Below are 20,570 nucleotides of genomic sequence, written 5' to 3' on the forward strand. Positions count from 1 at the left end.
GGGTAACTGCACATGGTGGGGGGTTGCCCGGGGGGGGGTATGTGTGCCCCGATTACTGCCCCCGCACGGGACCCGTGTGCCCCGGGGACCCTGCCCGGCGGGCGGCTCTGGGCGGGCAGGGACGCCGGCGGGTCACATGACCGCGCCTGACAAAGAGCCCGGGGCGGGCGTCCGCGGGCTGCGGCGTCTCTCGCTCCGCCCGCCGAACCCCGCCGGGGAAGCCGCCGAGAAGCCCGGAGCCGGAGCCGGAGCGGTGAGAGGGGCCCCGGCGGGGTATCTCCGAGCGAGGGCCCCGGCGAGCGGCTGGGCTGGGGGCGCGGCGGGCGAGCGGAGGCCTGGGGGGGTGGCTGGGAGACGCTGCGCGGCCCCTGAAGCCTTGTGGACCCGTCCCTCTGCCCCGGCCCCGCCGCGGCGTCTGTCCCCGGCCCCGGCCCCGCCGCCCCGGGGAAGCTGGAGGTCGCGTCTCTCCCTTTCCTTCTCCGCCCGGGTCCCCCACCCCAACGAGCACAAGTTCCGGTCCTAACCCTGCCCGCCTTTGCCTCCGGCTGCTTCAGAGAGCGAGTGGGGCGGCGGGCGGGGGGGAGCAGTGTCATTATCCCCAGATTGGGGGGGAAACTGAGGCACGGGACGTGGTTGGCTCAAGGTCCGTCAGTGACCGTGCGCAGGGACAAAGAACCAGGTCTCCTGATGCCTTGGGCCGCTGGGCTGGGCTGCCTATTGCGTACGGCTCAAAGGAGGAAACTCAAGAGAACTCTGCAGTGTTTCCCAGTGAAGAGCCCCCTTGTCTCTCTTCACCCCCTTTGCAGGGTTCACTGGAGGGTCTCTTCCCCTGTCCCATGGTCGTCGTTGGCACTGGCACGTTGCAGTGCCCGGGCACAGGAGAGATTGAAGGGTTGAGTGCGGGAGAGCTTTCCCCACACTAGGCAGAAAGAAGGAGAAGCAGCTGCAAGGGTCCATTGCTATCCCAAGCCAGGGAGAGACTGTACTTTTTAAGCCTATCTCTCACCCTGCTCCTCCTTACTTTAACCCCTGGACGTCATGGGATAGCCAACTGCATTAGCATTGTGGGTTGTTTACAAATGTACTGCTAGCTACAGTTCTGAACAGTCCGGACTGGGCTCTAGCTCAGAAAGCCGAGCCTGAAGTGTTTAATTCAATGGAAAGTCCTGGAAAACCAAATACATAGAAACTACTGTTAACGCAGGAAAAGTGTGCCCTTCCCACCCGTGATGGGAACGATCTCTGGCTGAGAGAACTGATGATCGAACACAAGGGTTCTCAGACTTTTGTACTGGTGACCCCTTTCACACAGCAAGTCTCTGAGTGTGACCCCCCTTATACATTAAAATCACTTTTTTAATATATTGAACACCATTATAAATGCTGGAGGCAAAGTGGGGCTTGGGGTGGAGGCTGACAGCTCGTGACCCCCCCATGTAATAACTTCGTGACCCCCTGAGGGATCCCGACCCCCTAGTTTGAGAACCCCTGATCCCCCAGTTTGAGAACCCCTGATCTAACAGGATTTCAGCTGCTATCAACCAATATCCCAACATAATGATAAGGAGTACTTGTGGCACCTTAGAGACTAACCAATTTATTTGAGCTCATGCTCAAATAAATTGGTTAGTCTCTAAGGTGCCACAAGTACTCCTTTTCTTTTTGCGAATACAGACTAACACGGCTGTTACTCTGAAACCCAACATGATGATGTTTCTCATAGGCCCCTAAACTGACATTTGTGGGCTTGTGGTGGCTGGGACATGGGATGAATTATAGTATAGTATGGTCACCCACATTCCAGGATGGGTGAGGAGCCCTCTGTCCCTTTGTGCAAAACGCCAATATGGAATGCGCATTTTGCCTACCTGCAGAATCTTGCACTTGTATTTCTGCCCTGGACCTGCTTTACTAGGAAATACCTAGTGTTCCTGGAAGCACTTGGCACAATTGTAGATGGGAGAAGACAGCTCAGAAGGAACAGGATAAGAGATTTCCACCATTATGGGAAGACCAGAATGACTTGAACCGCCTTTCCCAATTTACTAGTATTTAATAACCTCTCTTTGCCCCTCCCCGCCCCTTCATCTACACTAGAATTTTATTTAATGAAAGATTAACCTAGAAATACAATCAATTGCTATGTTTCATTTTGCTTTAAGGTTACTTTTTCCTGTCACTGTGAGGTGCTTGTGGTTTGGGAGCTTATTGGGCAGTTCTGAATCACCAGACATGATGCTGTTGAAGTTTCAGGTATGCTTGTAGCTTGGGAGGGGAAGTATTGTGACAGTGCAAAGGCCGCCCTTGCAGTCTAGAGGAGATCCAAGTCTCATTAGACCCCACGGAGCTGTGATTAAACTGTGGCAGTGTCGGTATCATATACTTCCGTCAGTACCAGTTGGTACCTCCCCTTTGCAGTTACTATTTTTTCCTCTCTTACAACTGAATGTTTGCTTGATAGATCAGGTGTAGGCCTGGGACTTAAGAGATCTGGCTTCTGTGACTGATTGGCTTTGAACAAGCCCCTGAGACTTGGTTTCAGTTTTCCCATCTGTAAAATGGGAATAGCAATCTCACAGGTATTTTTGAGATTTAATTTATTTTTGTAAAGTGCTTTGAGCTCTTCTGATGGAAGAAGAGTTAAGGTATCATTATTAAGTGGGTCGCTGTTGGCACATAATGATCAACTGCTATGCACCTTCCGCTCATGGGGAGTAATTTAAGTCTTCTGTGAGTGTGTTTGTAAAGCATTACAAACACCATGCTAAATGAACTGAGGAGGTACCTCAGCTGTGTATGAAATTGAGACCTTGTGGTTAGTCATTCAGGCTTACAAAGGGTAGCCAAAGTGCAAGTTTCAGCTGCTGTACTTCAAGGAACAACTTTAGGGGTTTGTAACCGAGCCCTGCTTGGCTTGGGCATAGTGGTAATAAGAAATGGAAACTTTTCTGACCAGCATCTGCAGCTGAGTAGAGTTGACAATGCACAAATGTATTGGCACCAACTTCACCTGATCTCATGTCTGGAGTTAAATCTCTAAACTCTGAACAAAGATCCTTTCACAAAGGTATTTTGGCTGGAGAAGTCACTGTCTCTGTCCTCCTTGGGTGATGTGTAGCTAAAGCTTTGGGTGCATCTCAGTAGCTCGCCTGGCAGTAGATTGCTCTCAAAATACTGAAAGCATTTCAATCTACAATCATTTCTCAGAAAAGGAAGGGGAGAGCCCTGCTTCCAGCATAAATCTGGAGGGAGAGAATAAGCTTACCTCTTTTCATTGTCAGAACACACTATCCCCACTAGTCAGTGGAGACCTGAGTTAGTGCATGTAGCTAGCCTACATTAATTAAGATATGCTGGGGAGTTCGTGGAAGAAAAGAGTTCCAATGGAAATGTCTCAGAATTCCTAACTGTGAAATTTTCACCTCCCCCTGTTGCTTTTGGGGGTGCAGGAGCAATTTCTGTGTGATCGATGCACAATAGGGACCAGCTCTCCACAGAGTATGTGATAACAAAATACAGTAAAAGCTGTTTTATCCAGCACTTCACCAACCGGAAAGCTCTATAAACCAGCATTTCTAATCTTCGTTGAAATTCCAGTTCATAGCCCACTTGGCATGGGGCCAGCAGGGGGTTGGGACGCGGGAGGAGGTGTGGAGCAGGGGCTCTGGGAGGGAGTTCGGGTGCGGGAGGGGACTTGAAGCAGCGGGAGGGGGTGCAAGGTGCCAGATCTGGGAGGAGGGCGCTCAGGCGGCTCCCCGCAAGCAGCAACCTGTCCCAGCTACTCCTAAGCGGAGGTGACTCCATGCGCTACCCCCCTCTCCACCCCGAGTGCTGAATTGCCTTCAATGAAGAGAGGGCAATTCAGGTGTTCTGATTTGATAATGAGATTCTCTAGCATGAGTTTCTGCACAGCCAGTCAACCAGGCCAACCTGACAGATTAGCAGGTGTCTGGTTCAGTTTTTAAAAAAAAACAACCCAGCCCTTTGCTTTTTCTTTTCTCTGCATTGACTCTTCCTTTGGAAGGAAAACAAATGAGGTCCTAGGGAGTAGGAGGAAGAAATAAATATTCTGTAGCTGCAAAGGGGCCCCCAGGCTGTCTTACTGCATCTCTTATTCAGTCATTACTGATGAACACAGGTGACCAGGGTCAGATGATCTACTTCCTACAGTCACCTGACTCTCCTAAAAATCTGTTTTAAAGACCCACTCTTGAGCATATGCTTTGGTGAGAAGCACAAGCTGAGCAAGGGGATGTGTGTCATCATCCTGTGTGCTGCTGGAAAGACATGCCACGTAGACCTTACGTTTGTTTATAGTGAACTTAGTGCTGGCTTGACGGTTCTGGAGACTGGCCTGCTGATAAAGGAATTCAGTCTGTGACTACCTCTCCACTAGGCCACTAAAGGCCCATGAGATAGTAACTGTTTAATTGCAAGGTGAGCCAGCTTTAAACCAACAAACTAGCGTTCAAAGGAGCCATCTGGTCCCTTGTTGTTGTTAATAAAGGCTCTTTCCTTCTCCCCATTTATTCCAACAGGTTCAGTGTCTGGCTCTGGATAAAGATATCCCTCCTGCTGTCTGACCACTGCAGCCTCCTCCCTCAAGGGCGGGCTGGCCCCTTGCTAACGGTGCTATGGACTCACAGCTTTGGCAAGGTTCCCTAGGAGGGAATTTCTCAGACTGTCCCAATGGCTCCCAGTGGGTGTGGGATGTGTTCCATGAGTGTGCCCAGGATATCCGGGACTTCGCCAGTATTGTGTTGGGTCTGGTTTCCATCTTCTGCTTTGCAGCGGCTTCCTTCCCGTAAGTAAAACTCTTATGCTGCCAGACCAGGTGCATGTCCTGGATGCCCAGTGGAGGGGATTTTAGATCTGGCTGGAGTTTTGTCCTTCTCCATGTGTGATGGCTTCCAAAACACAAAGCCAGGAGCCTTCATTGGAGATCTTGAGCACAGCCACTTGACTGGTCTAAGGGCTGAGTTTAAAATGGGGAGAGGGCTAGTGGAGAAGGAATAATAGTTCAATTTCCAACTTCAACTTTGTCATCCACACAAAACAAGGCATAGTTCGCTGCTAGTGCTGCTATATGCTGTTAAACAGCTGTAGCGTTCCACCCACAAGGTAGGTGCATCTCAGTGGTTGAAGTGATTCCTTTATGTGCATTAGTTTGCATAACACTTTGGGCTCCTTCAGGATCAAAACTGTTAAAAGGACAGACTGTAGATTGGATGGCACAAGGAAAATGCAGATGCTCTGAGAGCTTTTTCCATTTCTAAATATACAGTGAGGTTGTCTCACAATTAGAGAGGCAGTTACTCTACTGGAACTTCTGCTTATGCATAAATTGTGGTGAGCAAGTTAGCAGATCAGCAGTGTTTGTCTTTTTTTGCCCCCCCCCGCACCCATCAGACTGACGTGCAGATCACATGTACACAAAAACCTCTGAGGAAAGCCGTCTGGAGAGGCTGAGCTCAGCAGTTTCTTGGAAGATGAGTTTTGTCTGCAGCCCACATGGAATGGGGAGGTGTGGGTATGGCTGGACTGCCATATTAGGGTTAACCCGCTGTGACTGTTCCTAAACCAGGAAGTGACTCATTCTTGAGTTTAGGAATGCAATCCATCTGCATACAATTGATGAGCATGTCTGTTTCACTCTTGCTGTCCTAGACACCCCTATAAAAGGCACAACTGTCAGTGGGGAGATTTGGAAGTGGGTCAAGGCTGGGTGTTTGCTGTAACTGGAAGGCATGTGTCACTACCTTGCTAACTGGTTAAACCCAGTCTATCTGGCCATCAGCTCCCAGCTACCTGCTTAGCCCAATTAGACCAGGGTGGGTAGTGACTGACTAAGCTAAATAATAGCTAGTGACTAATGGAAAGCAGTCTCTCATTCTCTGCCCTCGTAAGGCAGGATCTCCAGGAAGGCGTTGATGGCTCTGCCTCCCCCAATAGTTTAGTTCTTGTTTTTCAGGGGCGAGTTCTCTGCCCACCTGGAGGAGCAACTCTTCTCACTGCTTTCACATGTGGGTTTTTTTGCCTCTGTTCTAGCCTTTCTATGAAGAGTCTGTGGCAGGTACTAGGTAGGGCAGAGCTAGCAGGCACTTCCACTTTGAAGATCCAGGCAAATATCTCCCCATGTGTGCTAGGTATCCGGACAATGAACCGTTTTACAAAACCCAAATCCCATAATGGGCGAGATGCTACTGTTGCCAGTTAATCCATCAGGGACTATCAACACCACCCCCCACCCCATCCATTTTCACCTCCTAAGCTTCCTCTCCCATCCTGTTTTCCAGCTTTTGAGAGGGAAATGCCATCAGCACCTTGGAGAAGAGCTGGCACAATGGTATCTGATCACTCTGTCCTAGCATGTAGACTTCATCCCCTCTTCTCCAATTGTAGGTCCCCTGTCTTTAGAGAGACCAGTTTGTTCCTGGCCCCTATAGCACTGGTGCGGCCCCATCTCAGGTCAGCTGTCACTCTTTCGGGGACTTGGAGGTCAGGTCAGATCTTGAGGTGATGCCAGCATCCTTGGCTAACAACTGCCCTCAGTGGAATCCATTCACCTCCCAAATCATTTTAAAGCTGTACTCTCCCTGCCCAAGGCCTGTTCTTGGGCTGCAAAACCTAACCAAGTGGGTGGGTGCCAATCAGTCCTCTGTGAGCAGGACACCTAACTAACATCTTATTCAGAACAAAAGCTGCCTAGGGAGGCAGCAGCAGTTGGACATGGCGTAGGGCAAAGTAGCCCACGTTTTTCCATTGCCGTTACCCAGTGGAATGAAGTGTGGAGACTCAGAAACGTATCCAGGAAGGGATAGACGCTTCTCAAAGCATGAACTGAGCCAGGAGTGAACAGGGCATAACCCTCCCAGGCGCATTGGTGTCTGCTCCAGACCAACAGAGAAAGCATGGTGCAGAGAAGTGAGTTGTTTGGACAGTGACATCGAAGATATTGGAAGACATGCAAGGGATCTCATCTAGGCTCTGCCATGCCAACATCTAAGTCCCTGTTAAAGATCTGCTTTGGTCAGACTGCATATAGTTAATCAAGTTCACCTCTATATTAATTGCTTATTTCCTTTTCCCCAACCTCTGTCTTTGCTCCCTGCTCCGAATCTCCTCACTATCAGAGGGCTCTTGGTCAGTGTTCCCTCTAATTTTTTCCGCACATAGAATCACAAAATCACAGGGTTGGAAGGGACCTCAGGAGGTCATCTAGTCCAACCCCCTGCTCAAAGCAGGACCAGTCCCCAACTAAATCATCCCAGCCAGGTCTTTGTCAAGCCTGACCTTAAAAACACATGTGTGGAATGACACATCACCTTCATATTGGTGCACATAACAAAATTCATGGGGTGGGGCTGAGGGGTTTGGAGTGTGAGGGGGGGCTCAGGGTTGGGGCAGAGGGTTGGGGTGCAGAGGTATGAGGACTCCAGCTGGGGGTGCAGGCTCTGGGGTGGGGCAAGGGATGAGGGGCTCAGGGCTGGGGCAGAGGGTTGGGGTGTAGGCAGGAGGGTTCTGGCTGGGGGTGCAGGCTGTGGGGTGGGGCTGGGGATTAGGGGATCAGGGCTGGGACAGAGCGTTGGGGTGCAGGGGGTGAGGGTTCCAGCTGGGGGTGCAGGCTCTGGGGTGGAGCCAGGGATGAGGGGTTTGGGGTGCAAGAGAGTGCTCTGGGACTCCCCGTCCCACCCCCAGCTGACTCTCCCTGAAGCGAGGACCCCTCCGCCCCCCAGCTCACTCTCCCTGCAGCAGCACCTGGGCTGGGGGTGGAGAGGCGCCTCTCCCCGAAGCAGTAGCTCTTGAGCTAGGGCTGTGGGATAGGCGGCCCGCCCCTGGCTGTGACAGGTCTGGGCCGGGGCTGGGTTCGGGCCCTCCCCCGGCTGCAGCAGGTCCAGGGCTGAGTTGGGGAAGGGGCACCGCAGCTGCGACAGGTCCTGGCCGGGGCTGGGTCACCCATCCCCTGGCCGCAGCAGGTCCAGGGCTGAGTTGGGGCCAGGGGAGGGGCCTGAGGGCCTGTGCGGCGCTAAATAGGCTGCTGTGTGGCCCCGCGGCTGGCAGCTTATCAGGAACTTAGCTCTTGGTCATGTCTGGCAAGTGCCTAGCATATTACTTCAAATAAATAACTCTTCAATCAGAATAAAATACTGTGCTAAGCAGGGATATGCGCACAACACAACTTGATTTACAGTAAAGTGATCTAGCATTTTCCATCTCTGAAACGCTTAGCACAAATAGAGGGTGACCACCTGTTTTGAGGTGGTGGGAGACAGAAACCAGGATGCCTCTATCCTAATCATCCATGCCGCTTCTAAACAAACCAAGGAGCTGTCTAAACTAGACACTGAAGAGCACAGGACTCTTCTCGTACAAGTGGGAGTTTGCCCCAGTGTCCCTCCCCTTTCCCCTTGTTGCCCAGTGTGCTGCATACCTAGCTGCATTTCACAGGGGTTGTATTAAGTTTGGAGTGCCGGGGGCTATATGAGCCCAGCTCAGGGAACGTTCAGTTACCTGCTGCTCCAAAGTCAGCCAGAAGAAGGCGCTTATGGCATTGGTTTGTGGATCCCATTTTAAAATAAATGGGGGTTCAGCCCATTGAGAGCCTGTTTGGGGAACAGGGGCAGGAATCTCTTGTTAGAAGTGAACAGCCCATCAGCCCAGCTGAAGGGTGAACAATGCTGCACTGGAAATCACATGGCGAAAAAACTACCAGGGCTGCTTAACACCTGGGGCTGCCTAGTGGAGGGGAAAGTTCTTGTGGCAACTTTCACTGTACTGCCTGTTATCTGACTTTAATATTTCTGTCTGGATAGATTTAAGGGGGAGATGGGGACACGCAGTCTTCTACAGTGGGCCTGAAAACCTGCCTGTTGCACATTGGGGTTTCTTTCCCTTCCACCCCTCTTGCAGCCACGCTCTGGGACGTCTGCCTTGAGCGACTTCCAGTTTCCATTGCGAAACGAACTCTTGACCCCACGCGGATTTGGCTGGATCGGCAGATTGTGTCAGCCAGACTTACTGAGCTGATAAGTTACCCAGAGAAGAGTGAGCAGGAACCATGCTCTAGTCTGATGTGGATTGACGGGCTCCTCCTCCTTGGGGACTCTGATAGAAGCCTTTCCTATGTGCTGTGGGGCAGCTTAATAGGAACCAGCGTATCCTCAGGGCCAGCCCAGGAGGGTTGCAGCAGGTGGTTTGAATTGCAGATCACCTGCGGCCCCTGCTGGAGATAGGGGATTGGGATCACCATCTGATGCAGTCTTAGCCTCTGTTGTGAAGCTCCAGATACTGTAAGTCAGACTGAGCAGGCTTTTTGCTGGCAGTGAACAATAGTTCTTCATCTCACAATAGGCAAATGCAGGGCAACCTGCTTTTTGAGAAGGTTGCCTATGATGGGAAGCTGTGGCACCTTGTACTTCCCCCTACTGCAAAGTATGGTAAACCTGTTCTCCATGCTGACTCAGAAAGGGGGAGTGGCCACAGAGGTGTAGCCTGTGTCCCTTCTCTACATGCTGGCTTAGAAATTTGATCAGACCCAGAGCAGCATTGGTTGTGCCTGGCTTGTAAACTGAGACACCAAGACTTGTTTAAGATCATACAACGAACTGGTTGCAAAACGAAGAAGAGAAGCAGAGTCCTAGCTCTCAGGCTATTGTTCTCACCACTAGACCTAACATTTCCCTCGTGAAAGTGAGAGGTGGATAACACTATGCACAGTGCAGGCAGGTGGTGTGTAAGCATCTTCCCACACAACCCTGCCAATCCTCCTCCGGTGTGACTTGCACCAGCCTTGATAATCCGGAATTCTGACAGCCATGCTGTTGCTGTCTGCCAGACAGCAGGGTGGCAGGCAGCAGTCATGGGCCATGTGACTGAAGTGGTTCTGCTCTGGATTTCCCACAGCACAAAGGTGACGGTGTTTAACTTGTGGAGTGGAGAGAGTGAACTTTTGGATTAAGCCAGTTGATCTCCATACCCTCCTTCCCTTCCTGTGTCAGCCCTCATTAACAGTTGTGCCCTCTGGGGTTAGAGCAGCACTCATTGGTTGGTAGATCAGCAGAGCCAGCTTTCCACAGCCTCAACAAGGTCCAGATTAAGGGCACAAGAGGGGAAAAAATAGCCGTACTAGTAACTCCAATGATGTGGGGTTTCAAGGTTGTGCATTCTTGATGTATGTGACTTGCTATAATGTGGGCTGGGGCAGTGAGGGGAGGGAACCCACTGAAAGCGCTCCTTGCAGATCTTCCTGCTAAAACCACAGGTGAGTCAGTGCCTTCGGGCTTGTCTACATGAGGAAATTTACCAGCAGAACTGTACCGTAAAGCTAGACTGCAATAGTTTTGCTGGTAAATTTCCCTGTGTAGATAAGCCCTTAGCCTGGTGCCGGTTTGTGCTCCTCTGTGGAGTTTAAAAACTAACATAGCATCCAGATCATCAGGGGGTCCAACATTCAAGGAACCTCTGGCCTCTGCTCCACTGGGGTACTGGTGAATTGATTGTGTAGAGCTGACTCTCTCTCTCTCCACCTCCACAGACAATATTACCAGGCCTGTAAAACAGGTAATATGGACCAGGCTCTCTCCATATACTTCCTGCTGGGATGGCTAGGAGGAGATTCCTTAAATCTAATAGGCTCTTTCCTGGCCAATCAGTTGCCACTACAGGTAATGATTTAGGTTTTTCTGTGTGATTTGCGTTCTGGCTGGCAAGGAGTAGTGTCCAGATTCTCTGTGTGGGTGGTAGCGAGGAGAAAACCGAGCTCATTGGTATGACAGGGACTCCCTCGCCAGTGCTGCGCGTGTGCATGTGGGGGGGGGGGGGGGGGGAGTGAGTGGAGTTAGGACACTTATCAAAAGAATGACTATGATTTTGCTTGCTGTTCTTTTTTTATAGGGCAAGATTGTTACAATAACTAGAGATGGGCCTGAGCCATGCAGTTGGGATCTGGAGCCAAAACTCTCCAATATGCAGGAGTGTCTGGCTCAGGGCTTTTGCTTCAGACCCTTCTCACTGTCTGATCAGTAAAGATCACCTTCAGATTGACAGAGGAGATATGACCCAGGATAGAGGCTGGTGTGCAGTCTGAGACTCTGGGTCTGAGCTCTGCCAGCATCTTGCTCTATCCAGCATTACAGGCAGCTAAGATCAGCTGAAATTAATTTCTTGAGCACATGGGCAAGAAACGTCTCTTGCCCTGTGGACTTTCTGAAGGATGCACTGAACCAAAGAGAACCCCTGAGTTTCTGGAGGTTGTCTAGGTCATGGTTGTGGCCTGAGGGAAGGAGGTTTCACTCTGTAAGACCAAGAGATGTTCCAATGTCATGCGTAGTCTGTCTCTCTCTGATTCATTTTCTTACAAGTGGGAAGGCTAGTTGGTGAAAATCCAGGGCAGGGCATCTTTTCCTGCTAGATCAGAGTGGTGAAAGTGGAGCCCCAGAGTTCTACATTATCCCCATTTTACAGATGGGGATAGTGATACTGACCTCCTTTATAAAGTGCTTTGAGCTCTACTCATGACAAGCACTGTGTAAGAGATGGGGATTATAACTACTACATTGTAGTGTCCCTCATTCTGGATGTGGCCTGTGGAGACTATAAGAGCCAGTGTGCAATGCCTCTGGCTGGACCAAGGGAGAGTTTCCTGGCTGGGCCTTGTAGCTGCCATTAGCTGATCCTCTATAATCAGACTGAGGAAAGCTGCTAGGCTGAGCAGAGTCTGGGAGTCCATCTGTGGATGAGCTGAGGGAGGCAGTTCTGCCATATGACTGATGATTGTGTTTCCTCCTGCAGGTTTACACTGCCATTTACTACGTGCTTGCAGACTTGGTCATGTTGTCTCTCTACCTCTACTACAAAGTCAAGAACCAGAGCAGAGGCTGTGAGTTGATAGTTACTAATGCAATCCGGCAACACTTACATTTTGCAAATGCAACTTTGAAAGCTGCTTCCTCCTGCAGTGGCACTAATGTTGTTGGCTGTGGGAGGAGCTCAGGCAGCACCCTGCTGGGATTAAACATTTTTCCTGTTCAGCCAGGAGAGCACAGCAGGGATATGGTGACCAAAGGACACCTCAGGGTAGCAGTACCATGAATTTACACTATTACAACTGTTAGCAATAGGAGGGCCCTCTTTCACACAGGGGCGAGCATCTGATTTCTCTCATGAGATTAAGAAGCCAAAAAATTCCCAAAGGGCTCCAGGCTAGAGCCAGCTTAAAATCCCCTAAACACTAATGTATTGAGAAAGAAATACTGTAAATACCAGTTAGCTGTAAACTAGTAAAAAATGACCGGCAACTAGACTAGCAAGTGAAATCACTTACTGGGTTCAAGGCTTGCAACCTAGTCTATAAATATGGAAATCCCTGTGGAGCTGGAGCTCTAGCTATTTCTGAGCTGCTGCTTATCCTGGCAAAGAGTCTGATCTCTTGGCATCCTGGAGCTTCCGTAATCTGCCTCTAAGCGTAAACCAAAGCTATACTGGCCTAGGGCAGTGGTTCTCAAGCTGCTGCCCGCAGGCCACTTCGGCCCAGTCAGCACACAGCTGTGGCCCATGTGACACCATCAGGGCCATACAGGTTGTGTATGTATAATATCATAACATTTGTGTGGATTGTGTGGCCTAGGGCAGAGGTTCTCAACCCTTTTCTTTCTGAGGCACCACCCGCCGCTGCCCCCAACATGCTATAAAAACTCCACGGCCTGTGTCACAACTGTTTTTCTGCATATGAAAGCCAGGGCTGGCATTAGGGGGGTACCAAGCCGGGCAACTACCCGTGGCCCCATTCCACAGGGGCCCCAGCAAAGCTACATTGCTCAGGCTTCGGCTTCCGTCATGGGTGGCAGGGCCCCAGGCTTCAGCCCCACGCAGTGGAGCTTCAGCTTTCTGTCCTGGGACCCAGTGAGTCAGATGCTGGCCCTGCTTGGCAGACCCCCTGAAATGTGCTGGCAGCCCCCCCAGGGGGGCCCCTGTCCCTGACTTGAGAACCACTGACCTAGAGCATTTCCTGCAGTATTAATGGCAGTCAGCTGTGCTTTGGGTCCTCTGCTAATCCCCAGACACTACCCTGTGTTTTGATAAATATTCTGTGTTTTAGCCTAAGTAGAACTCCTCCATAGGACTGGTTTATAGTAGAGTTAGACCTATATAGTGCCTCTTTCCCAGCTATGTTCTAGCTTTGTCATTTAGTACGGTATGAAAATTAATTAAGCCATAGAAGAAACACTAAGAGGAGGAAACAAACTAAGAAATATCTTTAAAAGGGTGAGGGGTTAAAACCAGCCTGGTGATTTGCAGCTTAGCAGTTATTGCAGTAATGCCTAGAGAGAAAGCACATGCACATAACAAGAAATAACCCTGGCCTCCAAAGAATTCAGTCTAAATTGACAAATGGATGAAGGGCAGGAGGAAGGGAGTGAGTGCTATTATCTCCATTTTACAGATTGGGGGGTGGTGAGAGGGAGGTTGGAGAGATGACATGGCTTGCCTGAGGTGTCACAGGGAATCTGTGGCAGAGTTAAAAGTCGATATAGGGTTTGGTAGATGCTTTTCCTTACCAGGTATACAGTCTGGGCCTGAAACTGTTGAAAAGGGCAGTAACAGAAATGTCACTTCAAAGTTCAAGAAGATTTCTCCTCCCCCCCCTTCCTTTAGATAGGAGGGGGCACTGGAAAAGAGAGAAGCAATATGGCTCCATCGGGGCATTTTTAATAACCTGAATATATAAAAGGAATCCACAGAAAGTGGAAACATAGACAAATTGCTAAAGATGAGTACAAAAAAATAGCACAAGCATGTAGGGAGAAGAATCAGAGAGGCTACGGCACAAAATGAGTTACACCAGAATCGGGGCCTTAAGTATGTGCTGTGGAGTGGTATTAAGACAGAAAAACCTTAAAGGATTTTTTTTTTAGCCTTGGCAGCGTTCCTTTTAAGAATGTTAAGCTCAGAATGATTTCCTTTTTCATAGTGGATGAATTGGCCTTATCATGAGATAGTAAATGTGGTTTTTTAATCTCTCTGAAGTTACTTCGTACTAACTATACGACCAGAGGCTTGAAACAGAGCGTGCCTAGAGTGGAGCTGGAGGCGTGACTTCCTGCTTAGACAGAGTATCCACATTGGCATACTCCACACTCCAAGTGCAGGAGGGGCTATGCACTGTTTGCCTAGGGTTTCAGACAGGATCATAGTTGGGGTGGCTAACCTGTTCTGCAGCCACGACTGCACTTTAGTTTCTAGCATGCTGGCTCAATCAAGCTAGTGTGAGGGTCTCTCTCGTCAAGCCAGAAGCTACGCCTTCCGGTTTCAGTGCAGACCTACCCACAATGAAACTGAATGTAGATTTTTAGACTTCCTTTTATTCTACAGTTTTTCCTTTCTTCACTAGGAGGTCTTGTAATGGCAAAAGGAGGGACCTTTACTCTTTAACTTTTGAGTAATCAAATATCTGCACTGAAGGCAGGTGCTGCTAACCTGTGATGTGTTTAAATGTCTGCCGCATGCATTGCATAGCCCTTCCCCAGTACCACCATGTGAGGAATGGAACTTGGTTATGGAAGGCCTGCCTTCAAGAGAAATCTGAACCTGCCACTGTGGAACTGATGCCTCCCTTTTCTGTAGGATGACACTGGCCCTGGTTTTTTCTGGAGGTGATGGGATGCAGATTTAACTGGAATTCAGGTTGCCTTGTGTAGTGCATGGACCCACTCACTCCCTCTCGTTGGTGGCACTTTGTAACTCACCTCTGCTTTCTCTTCCCAGTCTCTGCTCCTATTAATGCAGCCTTTGCCTTCATTTTTCTGGGAACGGTGTCAGCAACATCCTTGCTGGGCAGAGCTGGCTCCACAGTTGAAACGGTGACATTTAAAGGGAGGACTCTTCTGTCTGCCGCAGCAGATGTGGCTGGATGTGAGGTGAGCCCCTCTTGATAGATGGGGGCAGGGAGGAGGCTGAGGATTTGTGGGAAAGATGAATAATCAGTTTGAAATGGGAATGTCCCACAGAGAGGGAGAGCTGGCAATCTTGTCATGTGACAGTTTCAGCCAATAGCTAGCCAGGCAACTCAAAAGAACTATTGACCAGGTGGAAAGACAACAGTGCATACCTGGGTTTGGTCAGTCATAGACTTTAAGGTCAGAAGGGACCATTATGATCATCTAGTCTGACCTCCTGCGCAACGCAGGCCACAGAATCTCACCCCCCCACTCCTGTAACAAACCCCTAAACCATGTCTGAGCTACTGAAGTCCTCAATTTGTGGCTTAAAGATTTCAAGATGCAGAGAATCCTGCAGCAAGTGACCCGTGCCCCACGCTGCAGAGGAAGGTGAAAAACTTCCAGGGCCTCTGCCAATCTGCCCTGGAGGAAGATTCCTTCCCAACCCCAAATATGGCGATCAGCTAAACCTGGTCATGTGACCTCACCTCTGCCACCAGATGCCTGTAAATCCAAGGATACAGTTCTGCATGTGCCTTGTACAATGCATAACAGTTTGGTGTTTTATGTCTTGCCCTGCAGCCTTTCACCAAGAAGGAAATCATTGGCTTCACTGTTGGCTCGATCGCCTCCTTGTTATATCTGTTCTCCCGAGTGCCCCAGATCTACACTAATGTAAGTGACCCACTGGAGGTGGGGATGGGATCCAACCCACTGCTGGGGTTATCTTCCCTTGGGGAAGGTGAAAGGAGCTCCCTTTCTGCTGAGATTCCAGAGCTGGGAGTAGGGGAGTTTCCTTTATCCCCAAGGGCTGCTGATGCAAGAGGCAGAGGGCTCCAGGCCAATAACCCGCTGTGTTTCCAGAACCTTCCCAAGGGCCATCTCTCTGTATTTTCACACTGGGTCCTGATTGATTTAACCTCTTGACTTCCATGCAGCAGCTGTTTCTCCCCATTGTAAAGGTGGGACGCTAATTTTGCTTAATATTTTACAACTGGAGCTGAAAGACTATTGCTATTGAGCCCACCCTATCATTTAGGATTCTGTTATGGTGGATATCTTTGGGGAGTGGGGGGAAGAGAGAGAGAGAGATGAACAAGGGATACAGATGCTGGCCAATTCTCTAGGATACAATTCCCATTTTTAATTTTCCCTGCTCTTCTTGGAGTATCTACTACGGTCACAGCAGAGCATGGTCAAGTGACCCTAAGAATGCCAACACTGTGTAAGAAGCTTGTCCCTCAAACAGTGGATACCAGCACTCAATAAGCTTAGTCATCATCTAGATTCTCCTCCCTTTGCATATCACCTGGGAATCCATGCCTGGTATATCTAGAGTATTTCCGCTATCAAGGAAGTCTTTTTATTCTCCAGCCCCTTCTAATATGGCTTCCTCTTCCAGTTCAAGAGGAAATCTACCAAAGGTGTCTCATACTGTCTTTTTGCTTTGGTGATGCTGGGGAACTCGCTGTATGGAATAAGTGTGCTTCTGAAGAACCCAGACCGAGGGCAAGACGAAGGCAACTACATCATTCATCACCTCCCCTGGCTGATTGGCAGCCTGGGGATCCTGTCTCTTGATGTGATTGTATCCTCTTCTGGTAATGCTCCCTGCCCCAAGTTTCTGTGGTGTTGCCAGCTCGTTACTGCTAATGCTCTGCACAAATAACCATTAAAAAGCTGGTCTCTTCTGAGATAGTGGGTGGGCAGGGCTGTTCAGAGGCAGATTTTTGTTGATACTGTTACACAGCCAACCCGTGCTTTGCAGCTGAAGTCTTTCCCCTCCATGTTACAGTGATCTCTTACAATAATGTTGGAACAATACATGCTTATTATAGTTCCTAGCATGAAGGGTCCCTGATCCTCTTTGGGACCTCTGGTCACTACCCTAATACAATGAAATAGTCCTTATCTGTAGATCTCAAAGTGCTTTACAAAGGAGATAACCATGATTATCCCCATCTTACAATGGTAACCATGCACCTCTTGGCATAGAAAGAACCAACCAACCTCTATTTCCCCCCGGAACTAAAGGCTTCCTCCCTAGACAGAGCTTCCTAATTTCTCCTATCTAGACCTTATGTAACGGAAATATGGCTTAACACCTCCTCAGATCTCCTTCCAATTCCTTGCCTATCGGAAGAGAAGACCTCACACTTCTGAGAGAGAGGCCTTGCTTGGCAAGCAAGATGAACCCCTTGACAGCTGACAAAAGGAACTGTCCCCAAGCAAGAATGGATACTGGTGAGAACTCTGGCTTCAAACTAAGCCATAGCGAGTTGCCATCAGGTTCCTAGACCTGTTTTTGGGTGATTCCTGTTAACAGAAGAAGATGTAAGCCAGTGTGCGGTATGATGCTTCCTGCAGAAAGTGCTTGGCCATCTGGCAGAGGACTTTCCTGGTAGATCTCACCTGCTTGTAGTAATGACTCAAAAGAGATTAAATATTGTGACATTTCTGTACCTGGATCATAGTCACTTTTAAAAACTAGCTGAATTTGATTCCACTTTCCTCCCTCCCTTCCAGAAGGCTGTCCTGAGCCAGCTCTGCATCAGACATTACTAGCAAGAATGAAAAATCTCTAGGGGATGGAGGGAAGATGAGGCTGTCTACCTTCCTGTTTTAAGCAAATGAACACAGATGCTGAGAGTGGCTGCCATTTAACTTCACCTTTAAGGGTTTATGCACAGTGGCTCAGTGGCTCCCTTTGCCTATCTGAATAATGTTGCACATTCTTCTTCTGGCAGTTAAGGCAGGGAGTGAGGCCAGTGATGGGGTTGGAGAGAGGCATTTTAATACGTGTGTGTGTGTAATTTTATCAAAATATTTTGGCAGCCAACTTTCTAGAAAAATAAATCTTTGTCTAACATGCCTCCCTTGGTTTTTATTTTGATTCCAAAGGACACTTCAGTTTTGGCTTGTCTCCATTCTCTTCCACTTGTACAATTAGTCTTTAAAATGGCTTGTGGGGTGACTACCCCCTACCCATGGCCATTCACTTTCTCCTTGTGAACTTTCATTTGGTCCTCGCTGAGAGTTTTTCACATCCATTCTTTCCCTAGAGGTAAGCTTTTTCCTTCATTTCTAAAGCAGATATGTTGGCAGAGACTACCTTAGCTGTCTGCCATGTAAGATGGGCAGTATATCCACACTCGCAGCCCCACCTTACCCATGTTTTTAAGTATTAGCTGTCCACTGAGGTTGCTGGGAGATGCAGGATGGGCCTAGACCAGCATTTCTCACGTGTGGCCACCAGAGGCTTTTCTTGTGGCCACAGCCTCCTGCACTGAGATTGGTGTGGGGGAGAAGGGGGCAAACCTGTGGCCTGTTTCCCAGGGCTGCCAGCAGGGGTTGGGTCCTGCCCCCCTTTGAAGGAAAAACACTAGAGGGGCAGGCAGCTGGTCAATTCCCTGCTTTCCCAGGGGCGTAGGGGGTCAGGCTTCAGACTCCATGCAGTGGCAGGCTCTGATTCCAGGCTCCAACCCCAGGCCCCGCTGCCTCCCTGCCCATCTCCCCCCTATCCAGGACTTAATTTGTCCCAGGGCTTGCTAGGGCTGAATAAGTCTGCTGTGAAAAGTGATATTAACAAATATCACTTTTGACAGCAGCAGACTTATGGCTAGCAAATCTTTTTTAAAAAGCCACCAAAGTGCCTTATGTTTTTCTATTTTGTTTAGGTCCAGTAAAGAATAGACAATTGTACATTTATTACTGAGTCTGAAAACCCACTGCATAAATAAATTACAACGATGGACAAGTTGGTACATTTTGTTTTTCCTAAAGTTAGTTATTTTAGGAAAAATGGTCAGCGCAGCCACTAGCAAGAGTTCGTGACCATACTGTGAGGCCACCCAAAAACGTGTTGTGAAAGCTCCTGGCCTAGACTACATTCCCACTGAGCCATCATGTAGCTGAGGCGGCTATGGCACCTCTCTAGGTAATGACTAAGTCAGAGGTGATTCTCAAACTTGATCTCTGGGAGGAAGCTACTCTTCCCCCATTCTAGGGTGTCGGGTGACAGAGACTTAACCTCATACTTTGGTTTAAACCAGACACTAACTACCCCTTTTCATTTCATAGTCCCTTGAAAGTAGAATTGTTGGTGATAGAACTTGTAAATATTCTGGGTATGAAGCCAGACACAGGCAGTGCTGCTGTAATAATCCTTCACTGGGTTTTACAGTTCCTGAGTTGCAAAGAGTGCTCCTCTCCCATGGAAAAACTGATTTGGAGAGGGGAGGTAAAAAGCTGTTATAATTCCATAAAAGCTAAATGGAGCACTCACTTTGCAGTGGAGTCTGACACCAACTCAGTAGTAGCGGGGCCCTTCCCGGGATGCAGAAACAAGTGTTCTACAACAGAGCCTTCAGAAGAAACAGGTCAACTAGCTGACCACCAGTACAGCACAGCAGTGTGTGAATGGGGGAATCTATAGCCACTATTAACCTGGCAGTACTGACTGGCAGAGGTAGGGCAAGAACAAGAGCTTGGGAGCTAGGCCTCTTGTATTCTATTCCTAGCTCTTACTATGACCTTGCAAATTACCTTCTTTGTGTCTTAGGCTTACACATTTTGTAAAATGTGAAGAGCTTTTACTTATCCTGGACTTTTCTATGGCTTAGAGATAAGAGCTTTGCTACAGGCAGGAGTGGGCAAAATCCAAGCAGAACATCCCAACCTGGCACTACATCTGTGTCAAAGTAGCTGGTCTGTGCTCGTGAGCTGAAGAGCTTGAACCCCAATTCCATATTACACTGCAGAAGCGTCTTCTACTGAGTCAAATAGAGCTGTTGCGGCTACTTCCCTTAGAGGTGGGAGCGTGCCTCCCAGCCTTGCTCGAGTCGCACCGCTGCCACTTCAGCAAGGTTTTAATTTTAAAAAAAAAGGCAGGGGGGGATGTTGTGTTATGAGCTGCCTCCTCCGCACTGTGGGTCCAAGCTTGGGGGGCTAGTCCTTGCCCCAATGTCCATGTTATCTCTGGTGTGCGAGCTTGACCACTGTTAGCATGTATCTGTTTACCCAGACTAGGAGGTACGCTCCAGCTGCAGTGTAGACATACCTTAGATCCCTACTACTTCAAACAAGCCTAGGTCACTGCACCCCACATGGGTGCAACAATGGGCCAGTTGGTGGCTACTGATGCACACTTGGCCTTGAGGGGCAGTCAATACTGGCCCAGGGGCAGGAGGCAAGAGGCTGACTGGTCACAGCTTATATTGTCCATATCTGTTGTAAAGCAGAGAGGGAGAGAGGCTGTTCGCTAGTGCTACACAACCAGCACTTGCTTGCATTCATCGTTCAAGAAGCCAGCGACACTGTTATCCAGACACAGCTGGCACAGGGGATGTGCACAACATGTACACTCTATTTTTTTTTTTTTGAAGGAAGAAGAGGAAAGGGAGCACCTACCTTTAAAGCTTCCCTTCCAGAGGTGGTGAGGGGGTTAATCTTCAACTCATAACTTTTGTAGGAAGAGGGGGGGAAGGGAAGGCTTTTTTAAACAGCTGGATGGTGCACAGTTCCTAGAGCAGGAAATCAGCCTGTAGCGATTCTGTTCGCAGTACAGCTCAAGCACAGGCTCTGGCAAGCCGGTGAACACAAGACTTCAGCTTGTTTTCATCATCCTTGTCCATT

At 49.2% G+C, this 20,570-nt stretch overlaps 1 protein-coding gene across 6 annotated transcripts in view; it reads left to right on the forward strand.

Annotated features, from left to right (window-relative positions):
- The first annotated feature begins 114 nt into the window (after window positions 1-114).
- The window catches only part of SLC66A1 (solute carrier family 66 member 1), a 45,034-nt gene continuing 24,578 nt past the window's right edge, over window positions 115-20,570 (forward strand). Inside the window, exons 1-10 of one of the 6 annotated variants that reach the window (XM_043531904.1) lie at window positions 115-253; window positions 2,163-2,253; window positions 4,539-4,804; window positions 10,535-10,664; window positions 11,791-11,878; window positions 14,764-14,915; window positions 15,519-15,611; window positions 16,339-16,524; window positions 17,050-17,180; window positions 17,463-17,808. In XM_043531904.1, the coding sequence (XP_043387839.1) occupies window positions 4,635-4,804; window positions 10,535-10,664; window positions 11,791-11,878; window positions 14,764-14,915; window positions 15,519-15,611; window positions 16,339-16,524; window positions 17,050-17,145 (915 nt within the window). In that variant the 5' untranslated portion in view covers window positions 115-253; window positions 2,163-2,253; window positions 4,539-4,634 and the 3' untranslated portion in view covers window positions 17,146-17,180; window positions 17,463-17,808. Of the gene's footprint in view, window positions 254-2,162; window positions 2,254-4,202; window positions 4,438-4,538; window positions 4,805-10,534; window positions 10,665-11,790; window positions 11,879-14,763; window positions 14,916-15,518; window positions 15,612-16,338; window positions 16,525-17,049; window positions 17,809-20,570 lie in introns of those variants that run through there. The other 5 variants (XM_037881165.2, XM_037881166.2, XM_037881168.2 and 2 more) reach the window with 5 other exon arrangements.

The sequence above is a fragment of the Chelonia mydas genome, chromosome 18 (assembly GCF_015237465.2).
Source record: "Chelonia mydas isolate rCheMyd1 chromosome 18, rCheMyd1.pri.v2, whole genome shotgun sequence".
Classification (NCBI taxonomy): Eukaryota; Metazoa; Chordata; order Testudines; family Cheloniidae; genus Chelonia; species Chelonia mydas.